Below are 26,733 nucleotides of genomic sequence, written 5' to 3' on the forward strand. Positions count from 1 at the left end.
CCCTCCATTCAATCCTAGTCTATTTCTCTACTATCTGCTCTAGGAATATTTCCTGTGCACCAGATCCCACGTGGCGGGAAAGGGACCCAGAGACAAATCAGCCATGTTCTGACCGCTAAAGCTCACACATAGAAGAGAAAAGGTCTTGGAAGCAGACAACATTGTGACAACTGCCACAATGTAGGTAAGCACAGAAGCAAGAGAAACCTGGAGAATGTGACCAGGCTAAGATCACAAAGGCACCAAGTACCAGTCTTAGGATTCTAAGAGTCCTTCTCTGTGGACATGGGGTCCTGGGACTGTGAGCAAGCACTAGGCTGGCCGGTGGTGACTGGAAGGGTGGATACCTGGGCATAAAGGAAGTGCTTGGGGCTAGCTGCAGCAAGAGGGAAAAAGAAAGGTCATGGTGGGTGGTCAAGGCATCCAAGGACCTTCTGACAAAGAGGAAGACCACCCTTGGGGGCTCTAGGATCCAGAAAGGCTGTTTAAAGAGATCCAGTCTCAGGAACACATGGTGGGGATGGAAGGGCCCTCAACCGGGATTTGTGAGGTTTGGGTGACAGGTAGATATGGGAAGACCAGTGACAGCATGAGGCAGGGGGTAGAGCCACAACCTGAAGTCTTCAGGTCCTGTGACCAGGGAAGGGCCACACCTCTGTTGATAAGAAAGGCAGAATTTAGGTCTCTTGGGGCAGGAGGAAGCAGGCGATGTTTAGTGAGTATAGAGTTTCAGCATTGCAAGGTGAAAAACTCCTGGAGCAGCTCCATTTCCGCTTCATGTAACACTCCTGAAGGCATAAATGAGGAAGACTGTGCATTTGAAGGTGTTTTTCAGGTTTGGCAGGCTAATGTGGTATTTGGGACATCAAATCACAGTATCAAAAACCAGCCCACAGTGGCCGGCAGGAGCCAGAGCAAATCCTGGATGTGGGCGGGATCTTTTTCAGTAGCTCAGAAGGAGGCAACAGGGTGTTGTGGTGGCCAGAACCGCAGGCTGGCTCCTATGCAATGGTTGCCCAACCCTGCTTTGCTCAAGAGGCAGAGAGGATCTGAAGAGTCTTCAGAGGCTGCCAGTGGGGGCCTGTGAAAGTAACTGTGCACACTGAGCTTTTCATCCTGGAGATCACACTGAAAGTCAGTGGGGGGCCTCCAGTGAAAGCTGGGGTCCAACAGGGCAGAGTTGGAGCCAGCAGGTAGAGAGGCAAGATGATAGATTTCAGCTCAGCCTAAGAAGGTCCTTTCTCCCAGTCAAAGCATTACCAGAGTCCTAATGGTACAAGCCTGGGCTCCGGCAGCCTTAAGGAGCTAGGAGTCCCCCTGTTCCTAGATACTCCAATTAGAGACCAGCAATAGTGCAACGCAGAGAAAGGAGACTTACTCAGTGTGGCCGCATTAAGAAGAGGAACAAAGAGATCGAGTGACCCTGAAGTCCATCTTTGGAGTCCTGACATGAGGTTTGGGTTTAAATAGAGGTGTGCACTATGAAACAGTCCCTGACAGGGTGTGGTTCCACCATCACCAGGTCCTGCTAAGCAGTCAGCACAGTGTGGAATCTCTTTCTGGAAGGCAAATTCTTCTCTGACCCAGTCCCAGGGTTTCAGTCTTTCCCCTCCTCCAGCATGACATGACACTCTGGGAGAAATTCCAGTTCCTTGGTTCCATTGACCCAATATCTGATTGCTATCTGAAGGGAGAGGTACAAGCATCTGAAAAATATGCGCTCCTACCAAGACTGTTAAAAAAGCTTTCAGAAGACTGCAGGGGGCTTCCCTCAGAAGGTGGCAAGCCATCTCCCACTGTGACAGGAGAGCAAGTGAGCCCCCTATCCTTCCAGGGTAGAGATCTTCTAAGATTCCATCAGGTGTGGGTGAGGGAGATGGATGAAGAACTGGCCTATGACTTCCAGGATCTCCTGACCTTTAGTAAAGAGACAGAGCAATCAAAACAAAGGCTTCTATAGAACCACATGGTCAGTAAAGAAGGGCCCCCATCTAAGTGACAGGAATGACATCCTGAACTTCTAGTTCCCATGTTTCAGACAGGCCAAGGGTGGGTCTGGTGGACACCGCGGGAGATGCTTGAGACTTGGTGGCCTGTGCATGCAACCAACCTCAGAGGCATCAGGGAAGTTCCCTGGAGAAGATACACTGAGGTCAGGACGCAGGAGGTGGAGGCTAAGCACACAGAAAGGGACAGGCTCTTAGGGCCCTAGAAGAGCAGATGGGTGGCTCAGAGGCCAGTTTAAGGCAGCCTGAGTGTTGAGGTCAGTGTGCACTGGACCCCATTGTGCTATAGGCCCTATAGGCTCCTCAACAGAGAGAGAGAGAGAGAGAGAGAGAGAGAGAGAGAGAGAGAGAGACATATAAGGCTGCTAAAAACTAGGTCACTGTACTTCCAGAATGTGGGAAGTTGGAAGGGATAAAAGTGAAAGTTCCTGAGCCAACACAAGGTCAGAGCCCAGAGCACCAGTCGCAGAGCTGGCTCCCTCAGCCAGGGCCTCAACCAGGGTTCAAAAGGTCTTGCCATAGTCAGCAGGGGAGGCCTCTCTTGTCTCCCCTGGCTGGAAGCCTGGGGCCCACAGCCAACAGTTGGGCAGTCTCAGGAGTTCCCTCCCACAATGACCTGCAAGTCCTAACCCCAGATGGTTCCTTTGAGCAGGACGCCAGCCCAGGGAGGCAAGTTATCAGTGGTGACCACGCCCAACCAGAAGTACACCCTACTTCTGTAAAAAAAAAAAAAAAACCCAAGAACATAGATAAACATAGAGGAAAAGTCAAAGTGAAACCGCCCACCACCACCAGGCAGAGAGGGCCCTCAGCTGTCCCAAGAGCGGGGGAAGGGCAAGGACTCCTGCTTCATTTTGTGAGAGGAGCCAAGAGGAAGGAAAAGCAGACCTGTCTGTGTTCTTGCTTTTCCTGGCTTGTTTGCGGCTGGACCTGCAACCTCATTAATCTCTCACAGCTTCTTAGAGCATCCATTACTGCACCCACTTTCATGACTAGGAAAATATGCTATGCAAGGGAAGTCACTTGCTCAGATTCCCATGCTAGCCCAGGAGGTGCCTGCCTTCAGGAGTAGCCTGGATCTGAAGCAAGACCCTGTTCGGATGCCCTGTCTCATAGTTCATAGGTCACCAAAGCGAGTGGCAGAGATGTCACCTAGGAGACAACTCAGACTCAAGAGAGGACAGCTAAGGCAAGAAAGGTAGGAGAAAAGACCCCAGGCTGGGGCAGCCTCTGATCTCTGACAGGAGAGAAGAGGAAGGAAGGGAAGAAACAACTAGATTTCTCAAGCGTCTCCTCTGTGTCTAGGTGCTCAGACCTAGGCCTGTCCCAAGAGGCCCAGGCCAGCCAGGGACTGTGACACAGGAGTTCTCAGCTGTGTGGAGCAGAGAAGGCAGGGAAGGCTATCTGTGGAATGCAGGGCAGGACATACTAGGTGGAGCTGCTCTAGGCACTTTAAGATCTTTGGGGCTTGAGGGCAGTGAGAAGACTGAGACATCCTTAGCCTTTCACACACTTGCTTTTAGGGGACAGGCTCCTCCCTCAGCAACCTCCTCTTGTCTAGCCCCTCTGTGCTCTCCACCAAAAAGGCCGTGACAGGAGGGGCCACGGTGGGCACTCTGAACCGGCCCTGTTCGTCATCTCTTGACAAGGGGCTAGAAGGCAAACTGCTCCTGCTTTTGGGCAAAACTGTTTCACCTGTTTATGAATAATATTGAAAGTGGATAATTGGGGAGGGGCGGTTAGAAGGTATCTTTTAGTTCTTCCAAGCCTGGAAATTTGCTGAATGAGTGAGTGAACAAATGAATGAACTAGTCACACCAGATACTGATAGTACTAGAACGGGATTCCCCAAATCAGCATCTGGGACAGTGTGAATTGCCTCAGATCACCCAGATCCAGTTGGTCTACATTAAAATCAGACCTAAGTGCACCCCTTGCTCCCCTCTTTGCTGCCGCCAACCTTGAAGTTTCCACTTTACACATGGCTGCCCCTTCTCCTAACTGCAGGACTAGACAACAAACAGTTGCTTAGTTGCCTAAGGAAACAAGGAATTCATTTCTTGGAGTGATGGCCTCCTCTAAGAAGACTTCTGTGAAAGCTAACCAGGTAGATATGGTACTCGAATGACCGTAGCTGCTGAACAGGGGAGCGTCTGCTGGGCTGCTCAAGTACCAGTCCGGTGGTGCCACTAGCCTGCCTAGATGCAAGCCTCTGTCCTCTTTGCCCCAGATGCCCCTCTGTGCACAGAGAATGACAGCTGCAGTTTCAAAATGCCTTCAAAGCAAGAAAATCCTTTCTTCAAAAGAGACCAGCAAGAAAATGAAGAGATGGGATTGGAATTCCTGGACTAGACCTGACCCACAGGGCCTCTCCCTGCAGATGCCCCAGGGGCCCACTCAGAAAAAAAAATTTTAAAGGCCTTCTGCTCTGATAACCTCTCATGTTAGTGATGTGTGTCCTGGGACATCAAGTTTCTTAAAGATGATTAGAATATGTGTGGGGTTCCCCACTGGCCAGAGTCCAGCTGGGAAGGTGACTGGGGTCAGGGCCTGTGGTCAGTGTGCTATAGAAAAAAGCACAGTTAGGAAACTAAAGAGCTGGGTTCTATACAGAGAGAGAGAGAGAGAGAGAGAGAGAGAGAGAGAGAGAGAGAGAGCAAGCTGACTTCCAATCTGGGTTTGTTCACTTACTGGTTAAGGTATGAAACTGATCAAATTGCCTGAGTGCCATATATCTACACAATGAACTGACAGTAATGGCCTTAAGCCCCATTACAAAATTGGTAACATAGCAAATGCTTTACTGCCAGGCATTCAGTGGGAGCTTAATGATTGGTAATCACTATTACTTGGGGCAAAGGGCACTGCCTTCCTCTGTTCCAGCATACTTGGGATCTTCCAACACTGGTCTGAGCCCTTCTGGATTGAACTGCAACAGCTGCGTGATGGCTTGCAGAAATGCTTACTGCTTCTGAGCAGCCCTGGGGTATATCTGAGATTTGGTTGAAAATGAGACTGGCTTCTGTGAAGTAAGGAAGAAACTGGCTCAGAAGCAGGGACTAAGTCCTTGTTTTGCTCTTTCTGGAGCCACCCAGATATACACCCCTATATAAACTGGGGTATCTCTGAGTGCGGCCTCCCTGAAGAGTCCATCAGTGGCCTGGAAATTCAAGGTTGGGTTGTGCAGAAGTCTCACTGGGTCTGAGTTACCCAGAAGAGTCACTGTCTCTTAGGGACCCTTAGAATAGCCAAACATATGCAGCCATGAGGGATCTAGGTCTGCATTAGGATACTAGACCCTAAGTGTGAGAGTGTGGGAGTCACACCTGGCTCTACCAGCTCTACTGCCTTCCGCCACCAGCTCTCTGCCACCGTGCTCCTCTCAACCTGCATCAACACCATCTTGCTTGCAGACTCATGCCTCTGACGGCCCCACTCCCCCCAGGGTCTCCCTGTAGTCCCAGCTGGGCTGCAACTCACTATGTAGACCAGGCTGGCCTCATTTTCACAGAGATCCACCTGCTTCTGCCTCTGGACTGCTGAATGATGGGATTAAAGGTGTACCCCTGCCCCTGACCTTCCTCTTTATTCATAGCAGGTTGTCTGACAAGTCTGCTCAAGGTCCATCCTCTGCAAATATACCCTTCCACTCTAGCCTTTATCTTTGCACAGGGTTGTAGAGGTGGCTCAGTGGTTAAGAGCACTGGCTGGCTTTTGCATAAGACCTGGGTTCAGTTCCCCACACTCAAATGGTGTCTCGTACTGTCCTAACTCTAGCTCCAAGGGGTCCCTTTTCTGGCCTCTGCATCCACTGCGAACATGTGGTACATGTACATACATGCAGGTAAAACACTCATACACAAAAATATAAATCAAAAAATTTTAGAATTGTGGAACAAGACCTCATATGGGTGTATAACTGAATGTAGAGGGTGGTGAAAAGTTTGGCCACAGTAAAAGATTTCTGAACATACAACCACCAAAACGTGATTCAAACTCAAATGCCAGAATGAGTCTGAGGTGTTTCTGGCAACACTTGACTGTGTTGCATGGCACAACTTCCCTGCAGCCTTGGCTCTGAACATAAAACATGTGCAATATGTACTGCCACCCAACAGGCAGTGCCACAGAACTCTGCCTGAGATACTTTGGCTTAGATTCAAGACTATTGTATGTTACAAATTGCAGTGTTTTTATTGTACATACAAAGTTTTCTGCTATTACAGAAACATAATGGTTTAATTACAGAAAACAGTTTTAATAGTTTCCTACTGTCGTTTCTCAGCAGTGTGTCAAGTTAGTGTAGCTTTGGATTGTATTGTGGTAGAATCCTTGATTTTTAAAAATTGTTAAGATTTTTGGGGGGGGGGCGGGCACCATAGCCTGTGTGTGTGGAGGTCAGAGGACAGCTTGCAGGAGTTGGTTCTTTCCTTTGACCATGTGTTGGTTTCAGGGATAAAATTCAGGTCATCAAACCTTGGTACCAAGTGCCTTTACCACTAGCCATCTCTCATTGGCTTAGTTTTAAAAAGTGCTGTTTGAGGGGCTGGAGAGATGGCTCAATGGTTAAGAGCACTAACTGCTCTTGCAGAGGACTTAGGTTTAGTTCCCAGCACCCACATAGCAGCCAACAACGATTGTCTGTAACTCCAGTTCTGGGGAACCTTATGCCCTCTTCTGGCTTCTGTGGGCACTGTATACATGTGGAGCACTTAAAATCATGGGAGCAGGGGCTGGAAAGGTGGCTCAGAGGTTAAGAGCACTTGACTGCTCTTGCAGAGGACCTGGGTTCGATTTCCAGCACCCACATGGCGGCTATGAGCCGTCCTTGACTCCAGTCCCAGGGGAATCCGACACCCTCTTTTGACCTCTGAGGCATTGCACAACATGGGTGCACTCACATGTATGTAGACAATACACTCACACATAAAATTAAAGAAATAATAAATATATTAAAAATACATTTTAAAAAATCATGGGAACACTCATACACACAAAGTAAAGATAAATACATCTAAAAAGAACTAATTTTTTAACATCAAATATCCAATTAATGTTCAAATGCTGATTATTTTCAAAACAAATATTTTATTCAAGTAGAGATCCGATGTTACTACAGCCTGAGGAAAGGCAGGTTGGGACTGTGCCAGGGGAAGCCACTTACACTCAATGCATCTCTTGAGTCTAGGTCTTGGAGGATAGATCCAAGAAGGAACCAAGCCCTCCTCCTCTGACCCCTGACAAGCCCCTGAACCCATTGTTCCAGCAGAGCCTCCTGTGAGGCAGGAGCCATGTGCCAATAGATATCCCTGATGGCCAGGAATGACAGATGGGGGTAGGGTGGGGAGTAGGGCTCTGCTATACAAGAGGAGTGGCTATAAATGACTCACAGAGTGGACAGTCCCTATGGGGAAGGAGAGAGAGATGAGGGATGGGCTCTTCATCCAGGAGCTGAGCACAGGATTGGGAGAGTTTCAGGCTGGGTGTGAGGTGTGTGTGTGGGGAGGGTAGTGAGTACCAAGCCAGGGCACCCAGAGGAAGGACCAGAGTACCAACCAGCCAGCACAGCTGCAGTTCAGTGTACAGTAAAGGGTGGTGCCCATGGGCAGCGGGCCTGGTCAGTGGAAGGTGGCAGGCAGGGAGAGACAGGAGATCTGCTTTTCAGAAGCTTCAGCCTTACAGCCACAGCGGTGTGTACACACAGCAGCAAGTCAGACATAACGGGGGAACGAGTGTGCACAGCAAAAAATGAAAAGGATACTCGGACCTGTCTTTAGCAGGGCGGGATCGGATAAACCGCTTTGCAACTAGAGATGCTGTTACAATTTGGTGACTTTTTGCAACTGTAACTTTGTCCACCTCTTGAAACAAAGCAAGGCCACGCCTGAGCGTGTCAGAAAGCACCATCCCCATCAGCTCTAGGAAACTCTCCCTGACGCAATCTCTGGCTCGAAGCCAGGAGGACCCTCTCGCTTTCCCCCTTCTTTCTTTTTCTTTCTCTCGCGATGGCCGCACACCGTCCTCGGCTCCCAGGTTGACCCAGCACGCGCCAAGCCCCCGGGCTCTTAGCTCCCGCGCTCTCCATCCCACACCCAGGGGTCCCGCAACGCGGAGGGAGTGGCGGGAGCGGGGGGCGCGGGGCTCCCAGAGGACCAGGCTCCAGGCCAGTCAGGGTGACGACGAGGATCCCTAACCCAGGCTCTGGAGCCATCCCCACACCCGGACCTGGCCGGCTGCTCACCTGACTTGCCCATGGCCGGCTGCGCGCACTCCTGGGTTCGGCGGCTGCTGCGCTAGGCTGGGTGGCGGGTCCCCGCAGTTCGCCGGGTCGGGTGGGGGCCGAGCAGCCACAGCCACTCCCCCGGCGCCGCCCGGCCCGCCTTATAAGGCAACACCAGCTGCTGGGGAGGCGCCCTGGGGCCACCCCTAAAATTCACTATGGGAAGGGAATCCCGCCGCTGCCCGGGGCTGGCTGGCGCAGACAGGGCGAGACCCTGACGCTGGATAGCCGGCGCCTTGCACGTGGTTCCTGGAAGAAGTGGTGCGCAAACTTCTGCACTTACTGTCGCCTTGCCAGGGACGGTTCCGGCCGGCGCCACCAGGGGTCGGTACCCTCGCAGCCTCAAGTCTGCCATGACAGACACCCCGTTACATCCCTCCCCCATGAGCTGCTTCCCCTCCCCAGTGACACTGGGCTCCCAAGAGCATCTCCTTAGGACACTCCCAGAACGCCGCCCAGTTTGAAATTGATCACTTCCCAAGCCTGCAGCTCTGACCTGTCTTCTTGACCTTCATGGCAAACTCCCCATCCCAGGAAGTCTGGCTCCCGACCCGTCTCCTCACCTAGCTTTATCCCATGCTCCTGTCAAGCCAGAATCTCTGATATTCCCAAAACGTTCCTGGATTTGCTCAGGCTGTTCCCTCAGCCAGGTCTGCCGCTGGCTTGCCTCCTAGCCATCCCCTGGGGTCCATCAGTCTCTTTAGGAAGCCTTTCCCTTCCTAGATCTTAGGGCACTAACGCACCTCTGGATGGACACTGGAGAGACTGGGTCAGGCCCCAGCCCTGTGTGAGAAGGGCCCCAGGGAAGGCACAGCCTAAACCACCGCCTACCAGACTCCCCCAAAGGAACTTTCCTGGTGGAAAAGAGGCTTTGGAAGCTTCCACGGAAGATAAGAGAACTTTCAATGGGGACTTGCAAGTTGGCTCAGTGGGTAAAGGTGCTTGTCGCTAAGCTTAACCAACTAAGTTCGATCCCAGAATCCACCAAACTTGATGAACTGAGTAGGATCCCAGAACTCACATGGTGAAAGGAAGGAACCAACTCTTGAAGGTTGTCCTCTGACACCCCCCACCCAGAGCTGTGGAGGACACACACACACACACACACACACACACACACACAGAGGTAATAAAAATTTTAGATTATGATACTTTGGATGTTGCTAACAAAATTGGGATCACCTAAACCGAGTCCAGCTGGTTAATTCTAAATACACATTTTTTTCCACAATAAATTTTTAAAAGATTATTTCAATAAATGGGCACTGAATTGAGTGGATCCACTAGCTACAAGTGCAGAATTTGTTTTATATTTGTGTCTCTATCTATGTATTTAGCTATAATTTTTATTAAATTTATCTACTCTGTATTTGTGTGTATATGTCTTTGGCATGCCTGTGCCACTGTGTGTGTGTAGGTCAGAGGACAACTTGTGGAATTTGGTTCTCTCCTTCTAGATTGTGGGCCCTCAGGACGTCAGGCTTGGTGGCACAAGCCCCTTTACTTACTGAGTCATCTCACCCTCCCCCCTTTTTAAAGATAGGGTCTCATATAGTCCAGCAGTGGAGCTCCCCACGTAACTGGGGATGAGTCTAAACTGCTGATCTTCCTGCCTCCACCTTCCAAGTGCTGTGATTACAGGCATGTAGACATCATGACCAATATTGCGCCATGCTGAAGGATGAACCCGGGCCTTCATGCAGGCTGGCAAGCACTCTACCAACTGAGCTACATCCCCAGTCTTATGTATTCTTTCGGTTAGAATTTTGTTTGCTTTTAGGATTGTTTTTGTGGTCGTTGCTGTGTCTCACCATTTGGCCAAGCTACCTGCATAGGCACCATACTCCTGCTTCAACCTCCAAGTCCTGGGATTACAGGTTGGGTCTGTACCATCATGTCAGGCCAGAATTTGTAGCATTAAGGACTTGTGTCCTGTGGAACAGCAGCAGGGCTGGACACTGCCCTTGCTCTTCTTTCCCTATGTCCAGCAAATACACTTACTGGATTTTAGCACTTCCAAACAGGGGCAAAGTGGGTCATACTGTGTACATCTGATCCAAATGGGACTTTTGGTGCCGCATAGGGATTCTGACCACCCTCTGTTCAATTCTTTGGTCCATTTTGTTAACAAATTCCCATTGAAATAGCCAGATGGACTCAGGAGGAATTCCATATCACCCCTGGACTCTCTAGAAGGCTGGTTCAGAGGAAACAAATTGAAGAGCCATGAGGACACAGTGAGCAGGGAGGAGCCACTCATTGCATACAGAAGGCAGCCTGGCAAGGGCCACTTGGTTTCATGTACACCCTCAGAAGTGAGTCCTAGGGGTGAGAGGGCCTGAGAGGTGGCAGGGCTAAATTCCTGCCTCAGTGGCATCTTTGGAGTCTGTGGGTAGGGTGCTGTGGGCTCTTTGAGCTGACCTTAGCAGCAGGATGTAGACAGTGTGCAGATGAACTTAGGCAGTACCAAAGCTGACCTCTACCAAGGGCCATGGGATGGCTGAAGATGAAGGAATTTCCCTGTCCAGCAGACAGAAGCAAGAGGCAAAGATCAGACACGAAGAAGGGCAATCAACCCAATAACATTTATTTGTTACCTAGCCCAGGCTAGCCTTGAACTTGCCATGGAGCTGAGAATGGCATTTAACTCCTTATTCTCCTGACTACCAATTTATCAATATTGATTGGATTTGTCTTATTTAAGAGCTTCTGAACACCAGGCATGGTGATGCACACCTTTAATCCCAGTACTCAGGAGGCAGAGACAGACAGATCTCTGTAAGTTCAAGGCCAGCCTGGTCTACACAGTGAGTTCCAGGCCAGCTGGGGCTACAGAGAAACGCTGTTTCAAAAAACCAAAAGCAAAAAATATAAAATAAAATAAAATAAAAAAGAACTCCAGGGCTTTGTGCATGGTAGGTAAACATTCTACCAGCTGAGCTATACCCTCAGCTGTATTTTGTTTTGTTTGTACTTACAGGGTCTCCCTGTAGCCCCCAGATGGCCTGGAACTCACTATGTAGACCAGGGTGGCCTTGAACTCACAGAGATCCGCCTGCCTCTGCCTCCCAAGTACTGGGATTAAAGACATGCGCCATAATCTTTTAAAAAATATTTTAATTTTTAAATTTTATATGTATGAGTGTATTGCCTGCATGTATGTAAATGCACCTGCATCCTGAAATGCCTGAGGAGGTCAGAAGGGGACGTTGGAAACCCTAGAAATGGAGTTGATGATGGTTGTTAGCTGCCATGTGGATGCTGGGAACCAAACCTGGGTGCTCTGCAAGAGTAGCCACTGCTCTTAACCCCAAATGTCTGTAACTTCAGCTCCAGGGGACCCAAGACCTTTCTCTGACCTCTGAGGGATTTGCATGACACAGGTGCACTTACGTATATCCAGGCAATACACTCATACACATAAAAGTAAATAAATATTTTAAAATAATAAATAAAAGATTTAAAAGATTTCATCTATTTTAAATTTAGGTGTTATTGGTGTTTTGTCTGCATGTACCATGTGTGTGCAATGCTCACAAAGGCTAGAACAGGGCATCAGACCACTCTCTCCCTGCCCCCTAACAACTGGAACTGGAATTAAGGATGATTGTTAGCCACTATGTGGGTGCTAGTAACCAAACCTGGGTCCTCTGAAAGAGTAGTAAGTGGTCTTAATGGCTGAAGACTGAATCTTCTCTCCAGTCCCATTTTTTAAGGATTTGGAAATCAGAGTAATATTAGCATTACAAAATAAGTTGGAAAGGGCTTTTTTTCCTTCCATTTTCTGAAACTGTACAGAATTAGTATTATTATTTTTCTTAAATATTTACTAGAAATCAACAATGAAGCCCTCTATGCACAGAGGTATTCGTTTCTGAGAAACTGTTGTTGGCTGTTTTTGTGCATGGGTGTTTTATTTATTGGGTTTTTGGTTTTTTGGTTGGTGGGAAATTTTAAAGCACAAATTCAACTTCGAGTAGATAGCTTTCAGGTTATGTACTTAAGTGAACATTGGCATTGTGTATTTATTTCATTCATCTAAGTGGTCAAATTTATCAGCATAAAGTTATTCACATTTTGTTTGTTGTTTTGTTTGAGACAAGGTTGCTTGTAGTCCAGGCTGGCCTAAACTCTCTATGAAGAGAGCTGGCCTTGAACTCCTGATTCTCTTGCCTCTACTTCCTGAGTGCTGGGATTATAAGTGTGGCCTACCACACCAGGCTTCATCATACATTTTTTTCTGTGTGATCTGTAGTGGTGTCTCCACATCATTTCTAATATCAGTAATGTGTATAGGCTTACCAAAATAATTGATCTTCATTATTTAGACTCAGTTTTATAATTTTCTTACTTGTTAAGATTTGTTTAGGGCATCAAAATTCATACATGTGATGCTTTTATAATCTTTTGCAGGAATACAGAGTAGCAAAAACACTGAGTTGCAGAACCTACAGGTCCTCAGCGTGGATCAAAGTGATGCTCTGACTTTTTCTTCCAGCTCTCATACTGTGAACACTGTTCTTTTCTGCTTCTCTGCAGTGCTCTTAATGTCATGGTTTTGCATTTGTGTGTGTGTGTGTGTGTGTGTGTGTGTGTGTGTGTGTGTGTGATTTTTCTTGGTGATTTTATTATTTCAAAGAACTCCCTTCTCCCTCTGTCTCTGTTTCTCTTTCCTACTCTTCTTCCTCCTCTTCTTTGAGTTTAATTTGTTCTTTTTTCAGTTTCTTCTTAATATATGTATTTTTTACTATTTTTATTTTATGTGTATGAGTGTATTGCCTACATGTGTGTAAGGTGTGTAAGTGCCAGGTCGGGCAATACCCTTGGAGATCAGAAGAAGGTGTTGGATTCCTTGGAACTGGACTTTTGGACAGTTGTTAGCTGCCATGTGGGTGCTGGGAATTGAACCAGAGTCCTCTGCAAGAGCAGTCAGTGCTCTTAATCACTGAGCCATCTCTCCAGCCCCCTTGTTCAGTTTGTTAATATGGAAGTAGAGTTATTGATCTTAAGCCTTTCTTCTTTTGGTTGTGTGCGTTTGATGTTGTGTATGTGTGGTGTATGCACGTAAGTGTGGAGGATGTATATGCAGGTGGAGGCCAAAAGAAGGCTTTGGTGTTTTCCATCTTCTGCCTTATTGCCTTCAGGCAGGGTCTCTCACTGAACCAGAAGCTTGCTGTTTGCCTGGGGTGGCTGGCCAGTGAGCTTCTGGAATCTACCTGATTTTGCCACACTATTCTGGTTAGAGGCGCTCACAGCCCTGCCCTACTTAAATTGTGTGTGATTGATCTGTTTGTGCACATATGCCTGTTCTCTCAGATAGTGAGTAATATGGAAATCTTCAGCTGTAATTGTAAATTTGTTTCTTCTTTAGGCTCTATTAGTTTTGCTTCATGTATTTTGACCTTTTTATTTGAACAGAAACATTTATGACTTTTATCATCTTGATAAACTGCCTTTTTCCCCTGTTGATCAAACCGAGAATTCGGTGTGCACTAGGAAAGTGTTTGCTGTGGAGCTATAACCCTGTCCAAATAAACAAATATCCTATCATTCCAAAAGCCCCCACTTTCTCTCTCTGATGATTTTCATTCATGTGAAATTTATGTTGCTTTATATTAGCATAGCCATTCTACCTTTCTTTCAATGAATGTTGATATGTTTATTTATTTATTTATTTATTTATTTATTATGTGTATGAGTTATGCCTGCATGTAAGTGTATCTGTGTCATGCAATGTCCGCAGAGGAAAGAAGAAGGCATTGGGTCCCCTGCAACTGGAGTTACAGAAGGACACATAACAATCCGTTATGTTCGCCACCATGTAGGTGGTGGGATTTGGCCTTGAACTCACAGAGATCCTCCTGCCTCTGCCTTCCAAGTGCTGGAATTAAAGGTGTGCGCCACCACGCCCGGCCCTTATTATTTTATTTTATTTTATGTGTATGAGTGTATTGCCTCCAAGTATGTAAGTGCACCTATGTTGTACAAGGCTCACAGAGGTCAGAAGAAGGTGTCGGATCTCCTGGAACTAGATTTATGAATGGTTGTTAGCCACCATGTGGATGCTGGGAACTGAACCGAGGTCTTCTGCAAGAGCTGTCAGTGCTCTTAACTACTGAGCCATCTCTCCAATCCCATGTTCATTTGATTTCTATCCTTTAATTTTTTTCCTCTTCTAATAAACTCAGAAGACTGTTGTTTTACATAGGACAATATAACTTTACTTTCATGGTTTGTAGTATTACTCTTTACTGGCATAAAACTTGATTCTGAGCTGGGGTGGTGGTGTATGCCTTTAGTCCCAGCACTTGGGAGGCAGAAGCAGGTGGATATTTGTGAGTTCAAAGCCAGCCTGGTTTACATAGCGAGTTCCAGGCTAGCTGGGGCTACAGGGGACCCTGTCTCAAAAAAGATAAAAACAAAACAATAGCCGGGTGTGGTGATGCATGCCTTTAATCCCAGCACTCAGGAGGCAGAGGCAGGCGGATCTCTGTGGGTTCAAGGCCAGCCTGGTCTATATAGTGAGTTCCAGGACAGCTGGGGCTACAGAGAGACCCTGTCTCAAAAAGACCAAAATAAAGTAAAATAAAATAAAATAAAAAAATAAAAATAAAAAACCAAAACAAAACAAAAACAAAACTTGGTTCTGACATATTTTCAAGGTGGACTAGTTACTTTCCTCATTGCTGTGACACAGTATCTGATAAGAACCAACTTAAGCGAAGAAGAGTTATTCTGGCTTACCCTCTCAGGGGCTATAGTCCATCATGGCTGGGAAGGTATGGAGGGAGGAGCAGGAGGCTGCCTATCACATGGCAAGTGAGGAAGCGAGTGAGCCAGAAGTGGGGCCAGGCTATAAAACCTCAAAGTCTCTCAGTGACCCACTGAGAGAGCCTTAATGGGCTGCCTTGGTCATGGTGTGTTATCACAGCAACAGAAAAGTAACGAATACAGTACTTCTCAGTCTAATCAGGTTGACAATTAAGATTGTCAGACTCTAAGAATCAATACATGTAAAGTATTTAGAAAAACAGTTCTTACTGATGAGAACAGGGGGATAAAAACTGGTCAGGGAGGGCAGGGAGGGACCCCAAATGTTCTGAAAATGCCCTTGCTGGAGGCCAGGAATGCTTCCGGCAAGTTCCTTGTTATCACTTATCCTATTACCACTACCAGGAAGCTATCTGTGAGTATGTGTGTGACCAAAAGTGAGAAGAGAGACCTGGACACCTCATAGTTGGGTCGGCTGGACTGACCAGCTTATCCCCTTCCTCGTGTCTCATTCCAGTTTCTGTCATAAGTCCTTTAACAAGCCCCCAGACTAGCAGCTCAACTACCAGTGACCTGTTCCTGCTGTACAGGAGATCAGACCTATCTCTCTCTCTCTCTCTCTCTCTCTCTCTCTCTGTCTCTCTGTCTCTCTCTCTCTCTCTCTCTCTCTCCCTCCCTCCCTCCCCTCTCTCTTTTCCATCCTTGGAAACTCAGTCACATCTACTTCAATCACTATTATTTTTGTTAGAAAATAAAACACGTGATATAAGCGAAGCTGTTCTTAGAGGGAAATGGACAGTATGATAAAAATGAATATAAGCTTGAGTTAAACTTGGGTTCAAAGTATCTTTGCTCTGTTCTCACCTAGCTGTTCAAACCCCAGAGGAATCATGGCTGTGAACTCCTGTTCTGGCAGGAGTGCCAGTTAGATTTCTTGTGCCTCATCAACTTATCAGTACAACTAAGGTCAAGTCTTAACTGCATCAACTGTATGGTGTTAAAAACTCCATGTATGAGAATTCCATTAGGTAATTTATTTAAAACATTTCCTACTATGCTTATGACAGGAATTCTTGGGCAACCTTGAGGAAATGGGCCAGGAATCTTGGTTATTCTTGGTCGTTTGTCATACGGCAATTCTTTTGGTGGAAACTGCGGGTAGGAAGCGCTATACAAAGCTCAAGCTGCTCTGGTCTCAAGGCGTAGATAGGCACATGGGGTGCAGAGGATGGAGTGTTTCCAAGATTGTACGTTTTACTGATCTTTAATATAAAATTCCCGTGACTGTATCTACCAAATTCGTTTCCAATGCTACAAAAGTGAACGTTTGATGACATTGCTGGCAGTTAGTCTGGGATAAACAAGAGGAAAGTAGGAAGGTAGAAAGGGAAGTGACCTGGTTATAAGCCTGCGTAAGGTGTGGATGGTGTCTATGTACGTGTATCTCTGCATGTCCGCTGCTCAAGCCCGCAAGGTCCCCCTTTAAATTTTGTATTCTTATAGTATCCTTAAAAATTCTATCCTTGTAATTTTTAAAAATATTTATTTTTATTTTTATGTGTATGAGTGTATTGCCTGCATGTAAGTGCACCCATTTCATGTAATGCCATGTTAGAAGAGGGTGTTGAAGTCCCCTGAATTGAGTTATGGAGTTAGCTGCCATGTGGGTGGTGAGAATGGAACCTGGGTGCTCTTAACCCCTGAGCCATCTCTCCAGGCCCTATTTTAACTTTTTTTTAAAAAAAATTTCTTATTTTTATGTGTTTGTGTGTATTGCCTGCATGTAGGTAAGTGCACCCATGTCATGCAATGCCTGTGGAGGTCAGAAAAGGCTGTCGGATCCCCTGGGACTGGAGTTATGGACAGTTGTTAGCTGCCATGTGGGTGCTGGGATTTGAACCTGGGTCTTCTGCAAGAATAACCAGTGTTCTTAACCACTGAGCCATCTCTCCAGTCCCTATTTTAACTTTTAAAAACATTTATCTTTTAAAAAACTTTTTGTTGAACATTTTTATTGAAATTTTGCAATTTTCATGCAATATAATTTGATATTTAGATACTCTCCCCTATCCACACCTCCCCTTATCACCCCCACCTAATTTAATATACTCATATATATAAACATTATATATAATATATAAGTAAATATATACTAAATATATGATGTATAAATATATAAATAAATATATATATAAATATATATAATAAGGACTGTAGAGTCTAATTTGGGTCCCCAGATGTCCTTCAGTGTGGGCCCATCCACTAGAACCTGGTTAATCTACCAAGAGTCACATTCTTGAAAGAGACTGTCTCCCCTCCCAGCAAGTTAGGTTGGGGTTTCTTACCCATTTCTCCACATTTATGCTGGGATTTTGTTTGGTCTGAGCTGGCATGGGACTTCGCACACTGTCACCACTGCTGTGAGTTCATATGAGTAACGGACCAACTGTCTGGAAAGCTGTTTCTTTGTGGTCATCTACCACCTCTGGCTCTTACAGTCTTTTCCCTTCTTCTGCAATGATCCCCGAACCTCGGGAGGCCAAAGTTTGAAATTCTATTCAGGGACAAACACTCTGTAGCCTCCTGTTTTCTGCACATTGGCCAGCTGTAGGTTTCTGTATTTTTGTATTTGTCTTGCACTATTTTAAAATACCAATCAAAATGTATGTTGTTTATCTATAGGAGACAAGAAAGCAAAAGGTTTCTATAAAAGGCTCAGGTTTTCTTTGTTTGGGGCTCTGCTTTAGAGAATTGTCTCTTCAGGCTTTGTACCGGTGCAATAAACTGCTTCCTGCTTGGCCTAGGGGTCCAGTTTTCTGTTCAGGGTTCTTACTACACTTACATCCATGGAGTCAACTGCAGATGACCCTCTCATTGTGTCCCTTCCTGAGTTGCTCAACTGACTACCCAGAACACTGAATCCAGAAAGGAGAAAAGACTGACTATCAAAGGGTGAGGCAAAAGTATAGAGTGACATTACTTCTTCAATTTGAAAATAAAAGAACTTGGGGCTTGGAGAGATGGTTCAGCAGTTAAGAATACCTGCTGTTCTTCCAGAAGACCTGGGTTTGATTCCCAGCACCCCCCTGCAGCTAACAACTGTCTGTAACTCATTTCAGGGGATCTGACTCCCCCTTCTGGCCTCTGCAGGCTTTGCATGACATGGGTCCACTTACATACATGCAGACAATACACTCATACACATAAAATAAAAATAATAAATAAGCCGGGTGTGGTGGCACACGCCTTTAATCCCAGCACTCAGGAAGCAGAGGCAGGCGGATCTCTGTGAATTCAAGGCCAGCCTGGTCTACATAGTGAGTTCCAGGACAGTTGGGGCTACAGGGAGACCCTGTCTCGAAAAGACCAAAAATAAATAAATAAATAAATAAATAAATAAAAAGAAAAAAAATAAAAGAACTTTAAGGAAAGGTCCTATCTTACTGATATCGGTACTTTAGCATCCCATACCTTATATTCATTATTTTTTGAACTTTTAAAAAATTTTTATTATTTTTATTGTATACGTGTGTATTGCCTGCATGTAGGTAAGCGCACCTGTGTCATGCAATGCCCTCGGAGGTCAGAAGAGGCTGTCTGATCCCCTGGGACTGGAGTTACAGAGAGTTGTTAGCTGCCATGTGGGTGCTGGGATTTGATCCTGGGTCCTCTGCAAGAACAATCAGTGTTCTTAACCACTGAGCCATCTCTTCAGCCCCATGTTCATTAATTTGTAAAGGCAATGTAGTCTGTGTGATGCAAAACACACAGTCATAGCTCTTACCTCAAACCAAATACGGATTTTTAAAAACTTTTTATTTATTTATTTATTTATTTATTTATGCACATGTGCACTGTGGCACCAGTGTAGAGGACAGTTTATAGGGGCTGATTCTCTCCTTCCACCATATAGAAGGGATCAAACTCAGGTTGTCAGGCTCAGAGGCAAGCACCTCCATCCACTGAGCCATCTCACCAACCTGATTGGTATTATTTATTTATTTATTTTTATTTATTTATTTATTTATTTATTTATTTATTTATTTATTTATTTAGAGACAGTCTTAGCCCAAACTCATCTAGACTCCACTGTGTAACTGGATGGAACATCCTGTATCTCACAATGTGGAATGCAGGAAACATGTAAACAATATGGCTGCACTAATGTCAAACCAGGATGATGCCACTGTGGGCCAGCACTATGCCTTGACACACCCACTACAGCATCACTAATCAGATCTGGGGCATGCAGCACTCAAACCAAACCACCAAAGTATAACTGCCCTGCTCAGAAAGGCCTGACAGGACTCTGGTGCTCCAAAATTGCCCATGGGGACTCCACGCTGCTCCAAGGCTGATGAGTGGACTTCTGGCAGGACCTCCTGACCAGACCCAATGTATCTGTGAACCTGAACTGACTGGTGGTTGGGTAAGCCCCCATTTGCTTTGTAATCAATAAGGTGTGTTAGCATCATAGCGAAGGCCTGGACTGATTCTTGTCTGATACCTCAACTACTGGGTCGGTTAAGCAGGTACTGGCAACAGTAACCCAGGCTGACCTCAAACTCTAGGCAAGTCTCTTTGCTTCAGCCTGTCAAGTGCTGGAATTATAGGCCTGAGCCACACCTGGCTATACCATATTGTTTAGAGAATGACATTCAACACAGACAAAAATCAGGAATATGTTATTACTACTATGTGCATATGCGGTCTGTGGGGACATGCATGTTCCACAGTGCCCTTGGCATGGCACCCATGTGGAGCCCAAAACACAGTTTTGTGGAGTCAGTTTTCTCCCCTTCTGTTTTTTTTTTTTTGGTTTTCTTTTTTTGGTCTTTTTTTGAGACAGGGTCTCCTGTAGCCCCAGCTGGCCTGGAACTTGATATGTAGACCAGGCTGGCCTGGATCTCACAGAGATCCACCTGCCTCTTATCCTCCTGAGTGCTGAGATTAAAGGCATGCATCACTGCACCACCACGCCCAGCCTAACGGTTTCTTTCTGAATGTCCACGTTGCTTGGAAGTACACATGATCATATGAAATTACTTTTATTAAAATAGAAAAGCTTTCTAGTATATTGCAGTATACTATATATAGAATATATATATATACAATATATTCTAGTATATTGAAGACATTTAGACAGAAATAAGCAATTGCAACAAACATGCTACATTACCATCAGGACTGAGATATTCTGAAAGCTTTAAGTGCCCATTTCAACAGCATTTTGGTATAATAAGCTTATCACTATATATTTCAGAGGGTACACATAACACTGAAAAATACTTCATGTAAAACCCAAGTTCAGGTACATATAAACAAGAAGTAATACATTGAATAGCTTATTTCAAACTGTGAAACACATTCAAAGTATCCAATTTCTTAGACAACATGCAAACATTTTAATACTCAGCTTGACATTTTAAATATATAAACCATTCTTTATAATTCTATATCAAAAAAGAAAGTCAGATGGAACATTTATCTACATTGTGCACATCAAAGAAAGCAAATATGTTTTCATGAACAGAAAGTATTGGGCTAACACACACGATTGTCATTTTATAAACATGGCTATTCACCTTCATAATAAAATAAAAAATCATGTATTATTTACATGAACTACTAATTATTTCATTTTTGGCAATTATATAAGTAGCAGCAATTGGTTTAAAGATTGATGTTTAAAATCTCTGTTTGACTTGAATACTGATGTAAAAACTGCGTGTTGCAAGATATTCTGATGCAGTGTAACTTCTCCCTTTCAGTAAAGTCACAGGCACAACATAGTGATGGCTGAGGGCGTCTTACGACATAAAGTTTTATGGGTGTATTTGGTCAGCTTGGTTTTGTTTAACACAGTAGATGGGGGTCCTGCCTTAAATGTCCACGAGTAAAGCCTGCCACTGAGTCACATGACTTCAGAGCTGCTTTCTCTTCACTCCGCACTCTTACTGCAGTGAGCCGAGCTGCTAGACAGAGTGGGTCAGGATCTGCACACAGAAACAAACAGGGCAGCCTTCATCAGGAACTTGAAGTTCCTGTGTCATGACTCCAACAGCAAGGGATGTTTTCTAAAAGTAACCATCTCACTTGTCAGTGATAGTTAAATTTGCTTTGGAGAACGGAACCTACCTACTGAGCAAACTGTGGTGCACTGACCCGCCAGAAAGAGGTGGCATCTTCATGATGATGGAAGAACTTGTTTTAACATTTGTAAAACCAAGGCAAAGTCCCTAATAGTGGCAGGTTAAAAAATACTGTGTGGTCATAAGAGGTAACATGGGCCTTCACTGGGCCACCAGGAAGCAGTCCTAGGACACCTGGTTGATGAACACGTCACACCTTCCGTGAGCTGTCAGGGACATGTCCAGAGCAAGTGCACAGCGATGCCCAGGCTGAGGAGGAGCAGGGTGTGGTAGTGAGGCCTGGCCTCCATGGCCCCTGATGGCAGGCGGCTGGAAACCTGCACCTGGGAAATGACGAGGGCAGACAGAGGGACATGGGATGCCAGTGTGGGGCTGTCGGAGTTGATGAGGGATTCGATCTTCTCTGCTTCCTTACTGCACGCCTCGATCTGGAAGGGAGAAGATTCTTTCAATAACCCACAGGCACCATAAAAAGGTCCAGTGGAGCAAATTTCATGTATGTCCCCAAAGCAGAATAGCCACAGACGCAGCTTGCTCTGTGCTCTCTGCCCTCCCTGCCCTTCCTGCCATTGCCAGGGTTGCTACTTATTACAGTCTGAATTTCTGACACAAATATAAGAGCATTCAGAGAAATCAGAAAGGACCCCGAATGCCACTGCCCAACTACTTTTGTTTTTTGCAATACTGTTCACTGCTAAGCCCACTCGGCATCATCTGACCATGTTAACCAATCAGTGGAAGAGAATGTGCCGTTATTGCTGCTTTAGACCTGAGAACGAAAAGCAGGTTTGGAATGAGGCAGGTGGAGCTGCTGCCTTGCCTTTGAGTCCTCAGGACTTTCTGCTGAACTTGGACCTGCACAAGTGAGGCCCCATAGCCTCCTGATCTGTGATGAAGAAAATGTGGGGTCCATAAGACAGGCTCAGATGGATCATCCTCCAGAGGCTTTCTGGCTTTGTCGCTGCATGTCCAGTGCCAGTCACCTACTCCCTGGGCCTTGGATGTCTCATCTGTACAATGGGTGGAGTGGATTTAGAAGTTTCTGAGACCCTCCACACTAAGTCAGAGTAGCTTACTGCTCCCCTTCCCTGGCTCCTTTGCACTCTGCTGTCCAGCAAGTACCTGGCTTCAGCACCCTGGAAGATGCTCAGTCCTTCAGATGCTACCATGGTTCTTTCCCTTCCCATGTGCCCCATCTCCTCACACTTTTGCCCCTTCCTGCTTCTGGTTTGTGCCTCACTCCCCTGCAAGTCCACCAAACTTGTCTTTTTGGTTGTGAGCCTGAGCCTTTAATGGCTGCGCCAGCTCTCCAGCCCACAAGTCCACCAAACTTGAAAGTGACAAGACACAACATATGCTGAACCCCACCTGCAAAGCTTTTGGATAATGGTCGACAGGAATGATCAGGATGACGATTTCTGACTCGATGCTCAGGTATCCAAACACGTCACACTGTGGAACAGATATGTGCATGCGGATCTTCTGAAGCACCTCCAGAACCGTTACTGGTTTTTTGTTCGTTACCTAGCAAGAGAACACATTTCCACGACCTGAACAGGACTCTCTCTTACTGCTGAAGACATTTTGCTTCGGCTGCCAGCTGATGAGGCACTTTGACTAACAAACCCCTGAGTACCCTCAGTACCCCTCAGTACCAGAGTTCTGAAGCTAAGATGAGCCCCTACCAAAAGTACTTTGTGTTTTTTGTTTTTTGTTGTTATTGTTTTGAGACATGGTCTTGCTATATGGCTAGATTTTTTAAAGATTTATTTCTTTTTTCTTTTTTGGTCTTTTTGAAGACAGGGTCTCCCTGTAGCTCCAGATGGCCTGGAACTCACTATATAGACCAGGCTGGCCTTGAACTCACAGGGATCCACCTGCCTCTGACTCCCAAGTGCTGGGATCAAAGGCATGCGCCACCACACCCAGCTTCCTGAATGCTAGGATTAAAAGCATGTGCTACCATGCCCAGCTAAGATTAATTTTTATTTATGTGTATGAATATTTTGCCTGTGTGTCTATATGTGTACTATGTGTGCGCAGTGCCTGCTGATGCCAGAAGAGGGCGTCATATCCCCTGAAATTGGATTTAGAGTTGTGAGCCACTATGTGGGTGCAGGTCCTTTTCAAGAGCAGCAAGTGCTCTTAACCACTGAGCTATCTCTCCGGCCCTAGCTCTTTTTTTTTTTTTTGGTCTTTTTGAGACAGGGTCTCCCTGTAGCCCCAGCTGTCCTGGAACTCACTATGTAGACCAGGCTGGCCTTGAACTCACAGAGATCCACCTGCCTCTGCTTCCCAAGTGCTGGGATTAAAGGCATGTGCTACTATGCCCGGCAAGCTTTTTTTTTTTAATTTATATTTTAATATGTGAGTGTTTTGTCTGCATGTATGTAGGTGTACCACATGTGTGCCTGTTGCCAAAGGAATCCAGAAAAGGGTGTTGGATCCTTTAAAAATGGAGTTCAGATGATTGTAACCTGCCATGTGGGTGCTGGGAACTGAACTGCAATCCTCTGCAAGAGCAGCAAGAACTCTTAACCACTGAGCAATCTCTCCAGTGCCTCAATTTGTTTTTGTGTATGCATGTATTGCCTGCATGTAAGTGTACCTGTGTTGTGCAATGCCTGTGGAGGAGAGAAGAGACTGTTGGATCCCCTGGAACTGGAGTTATGGACAGTTGTTAGCTGCCATGTGGGTGCTGGGATTCGAACCTGGGTCTTCTGAAAGAACAGTCAGTGTTCCCAACCGCTGAGCCATCTCTCCAGCCCCCCTCACCTTGTTTTTTAAGACAGGATTTCTCACTGGTTAAGAGCTTGCTGAGTAGGCAGGCTGGCTGACCAGTGAGGCCAGGGGCTCTGTTGTCCTGGCCCCCTTGCTACCACACTCAGTTTTTTAAAACTTGGGTTCTGGGGACTGAACTTAGGTCGTCATGCTTACAGGGCAAGCACTTTATTGACTGAGGTTATCTCTCCCTTCTAAAGAGTGACTGTTCTGAAGTAGAGGGCACAGGAAAATAAAGTTCTCCCATAAAAATGCAGGCATTTTAATAAAAAAAACAGGAAGGATCTCTAGGTAGTGGCGGGTTTGGGCTGCTTTATTACTATAGACCTAGCTCTGCAGAGGGAGCAGCCGAGAAAGGAAACAACAGCCAGAGAAGGTGGTGGCTCTGGAAGGTCTGCCTGGAGGAAAGGGTGCTGGTGCGAGGTGGTGTGCAGAGACTGTGAAGCCGTCTGGGTTTCTACTAGCCTTGGCCACCTGGCCCTGAGCATGCTCATTGTGCTGACAGGAGCCTTTTCTAAGGAAGGCTCAGGAGAACGGATCTGGTTGTGGCAAGGAGGAGCATAGGTCAGGAGTCAGTCACCCTGGGTGAAAACCTTTGTTTTGTTGAGTCTGAGTCTGGGGAGAGGTTCTTCATTTATAAACAGGGACTATACATTCTGCTCTCCAGGATTACCAAGAAGTTTAGCACAATTATGTTTCAGCAGTATCTGGCATATGAAACAATTTACCTTAGCAATAGTGTCCAATTTTTCTTTGTCAAATAAAACTCTTAACATCCCAGCACATAATGGGCAACAAGCACCTGTAACAGAAATGACTTTTGTGTGTCCAGAATTAAAACAAAGAGACTTCAAATTAGTTGGTAAAGTGAGCAGCCCTTCATTTTGGCCTTCATCTGTCTTTCCTGATGATTCTGTCTTCAGATGGATTCCATGACCAACCTAGGCTCTTACAACCTGGTGTTACCAGTCATCCCTCCACTCCCACCCTGCCCCCCATCCTGCTGCAGAGCTGTTGGGTGAAGAGCTGTGGGGACCAGCATACACAGCCCTGCCTGCCTCTGTTCTTAACTCCTGATCCGGGACACATGCTCTCATCTTGCCTTTGTTTTTCCTCCTATAAACACAAGAGCTGGTGCTCCAGGTATCCTACGAGTATTTGCTTCAAACTGAATTTTTCAAACTATCTTTTTTTTTTGGTCTTTTTGAGACAGGGTTTTCCTGTAGCCACAGCTGGCCTGGAATTTGCTATGGAGACCAGGCTGGCCTTGAACTCACGGAGATTGGCCTGCCTCTGCTTCTGAAGTTCAGGGATAAAAGGCACCTGCCACCATGCCTGGCAAACTATCTTAATCTGTTAAAAAAAAAAAAAAACATAGTAAAAGCTTTTTTTGGGGACAACCTCCCTCTAAGAGATGAGACAAGCACCTGGTGCAGAGCCACAATTCCTCCTTCAGGATGGATCCTCCTTGAGGAAGTTACAGTCACCATAGTCTCTAGCCACACAATCTTGTGTGTTGGCTGTTCCACCGGTTTAATCTAATAACCCTAAGAGTCTCACTGTAGACCAAGCTGGCCTTGAACTCAGAGACCCACCTGCCTCTTCTCCTTGACTGCTGGGACTAAAGGTGTGCACCACCACATCTGTCTACATTGATGTTTGATGTAAGGTTTTGCTTTAAAAAAAAGCTGCCATGTAGTTTCAAAGTCACCACAGCAGATGGTTTCTAAGGCAATCCATGGCTTTGAGTTAACTTGGAGTAATGTGTCAACTCAGCATATGGATCTTCTAAAAACTTATTTACTTATTTACTTTTGAGACAGGATCTCATACTGAATCCCATACTGGCCTGGGACTCACAGGCAAGCTTCTTGTCTTAGCCTTCTGAGTGCTGGTATTACAAGTGTAAGCCACATGCCCAATTCTTCAAAACATTTTGAAATTTTTTAAATAGCCTAGTGAACTCTCTTCTCAATGGCTCACTTTCTGGAGGTGGATCAGCAAATCATTCCACTCCCCCCAAATACCTCCAGCCTACCAGGTGGGATGATGGGCTTGCAGCCAGGGGCAGAGAGCAAAGGACACTTCACAGCAGCACACTCAGCGACAGCACTGTACTCCGAGAGGACCCCAACAGCCTGGCAGGGCCCATAGTAATCCACGGCCACACGTTCTGAGTAGGCCGCACACACACTGCTGTAGGTCTCACCACTGTGCCCGCAGACAGGCTCTGTGACTCTGCAGAAAGACTAAGGGAAATCAAATAACTTAGTCTGGAAATGTCTATGGCTTGCCTTTCTAACTGAGCAAAGTGGATTGCCATATTTTTAGGAAGTAAAAAGACACAGGTATAAATTGTGGGGACCCTCTGAAGCCCAGGAGGTACACAAAGCAATAGGACTGTCTCAAGATGGATTGGAAATCCCTTGAGACTTTGGGTGCTCATTCCTCATGAACTGAGACAAGACAAAAAAAAAACAAAAAACAAACACCTTTAACTCCAACTCCAGGGGATTTGGTGCCTCTGTCCTCCCCAGGAACCCTCACTTATATGCACATACCAGTCCCCACTACGCATAATTAAAGATAAACCTTAAGTCCGTGCACACGCCTTTAATCCCAGCACTTGGGAGGCAGAGGCAGGCAGATCTCTGTGAGTTCAAGGCCAGCCTGGTCTACATAGAGAGTTCCAGGACAGCTGGAGCTACAGGGAGACCTTGTCTCAAAAAGACCCCCCCCGAAA

At 46.1% G+C, this 26,733-nt stretch overlaps 2 protein-coding genes across 3 annotated transcripts in view; both read right to left on the minus strand.

Moving 5' to 3' along the window:
* The window catches only part of Glipr2 (GLI pathogenesis related 2), a 20,356-nt gene extending 11,839 nt beyond the window's left edge, over positions 1-8,517 (minus strand). Inside the window, exon 1 of one of the 2 annotated variants that reach the window (XM_017801809.2) lies at positions 8,248-8,517. In XM_017801809.2, the coding sequence (XP_017657298.1) occupies positions 8,248-8,260 (13 nt within the window). In that variant the 5' untranslated portion in view covers positions 8,261-8,517. The remainder of the gene's footprint in view (positions 1-8,247) is intronic. The other variant, XM_008847722.3, reaches the window with a different exon arrangement.
* Positions 8,518-20,089: 11,572 nt separating this feature from the next.
* The window catches only part of Reck (reversion inducing cysteine rich protein with kazal motifs), a 57,887-nt gene continuing 51,243 nt past the window's right edge, over positions 20,090-26,733 (minus strand). Inside the window, exons 15-18 of the mRNA XM_029570730.1 lie at positions 26,029-26,239; positions 24,719-24,792; positions 22,578-22,733; positions 20,090-21,637 (exon numbers count right to left, since the gene is read on the minus strand). Coding sequence (XP_029426590.1) covers positions 21,419-21,637; positions 22,578-22,733; positions 24,719-24,792; positions 26,029-26,239 — 660 coding nt within the window. The 3' untranslated portion in view covers positions 20,090-21,418. The remainder of the gene's footprint in view (positions 21,638-22,577; positions 22,734-24,718; positions 24,793-26,028; positions 26,240-26,733) is intronic.

This window comes from Nannospalax galili, unplaced genomic scaffold (assembly GCF_000622305.1).
Source record: "Nannospalax galili isolate Female #2095 unplaced genomic scaffold, S.galili_v1.0 scaffold263, whole genome shotgun sequence".
NCBI lineage: Eukaryota > Metazoa > Chordata > Mammalia > Rodentia > Spalacidae > Nannospalax > Nannospalax galili.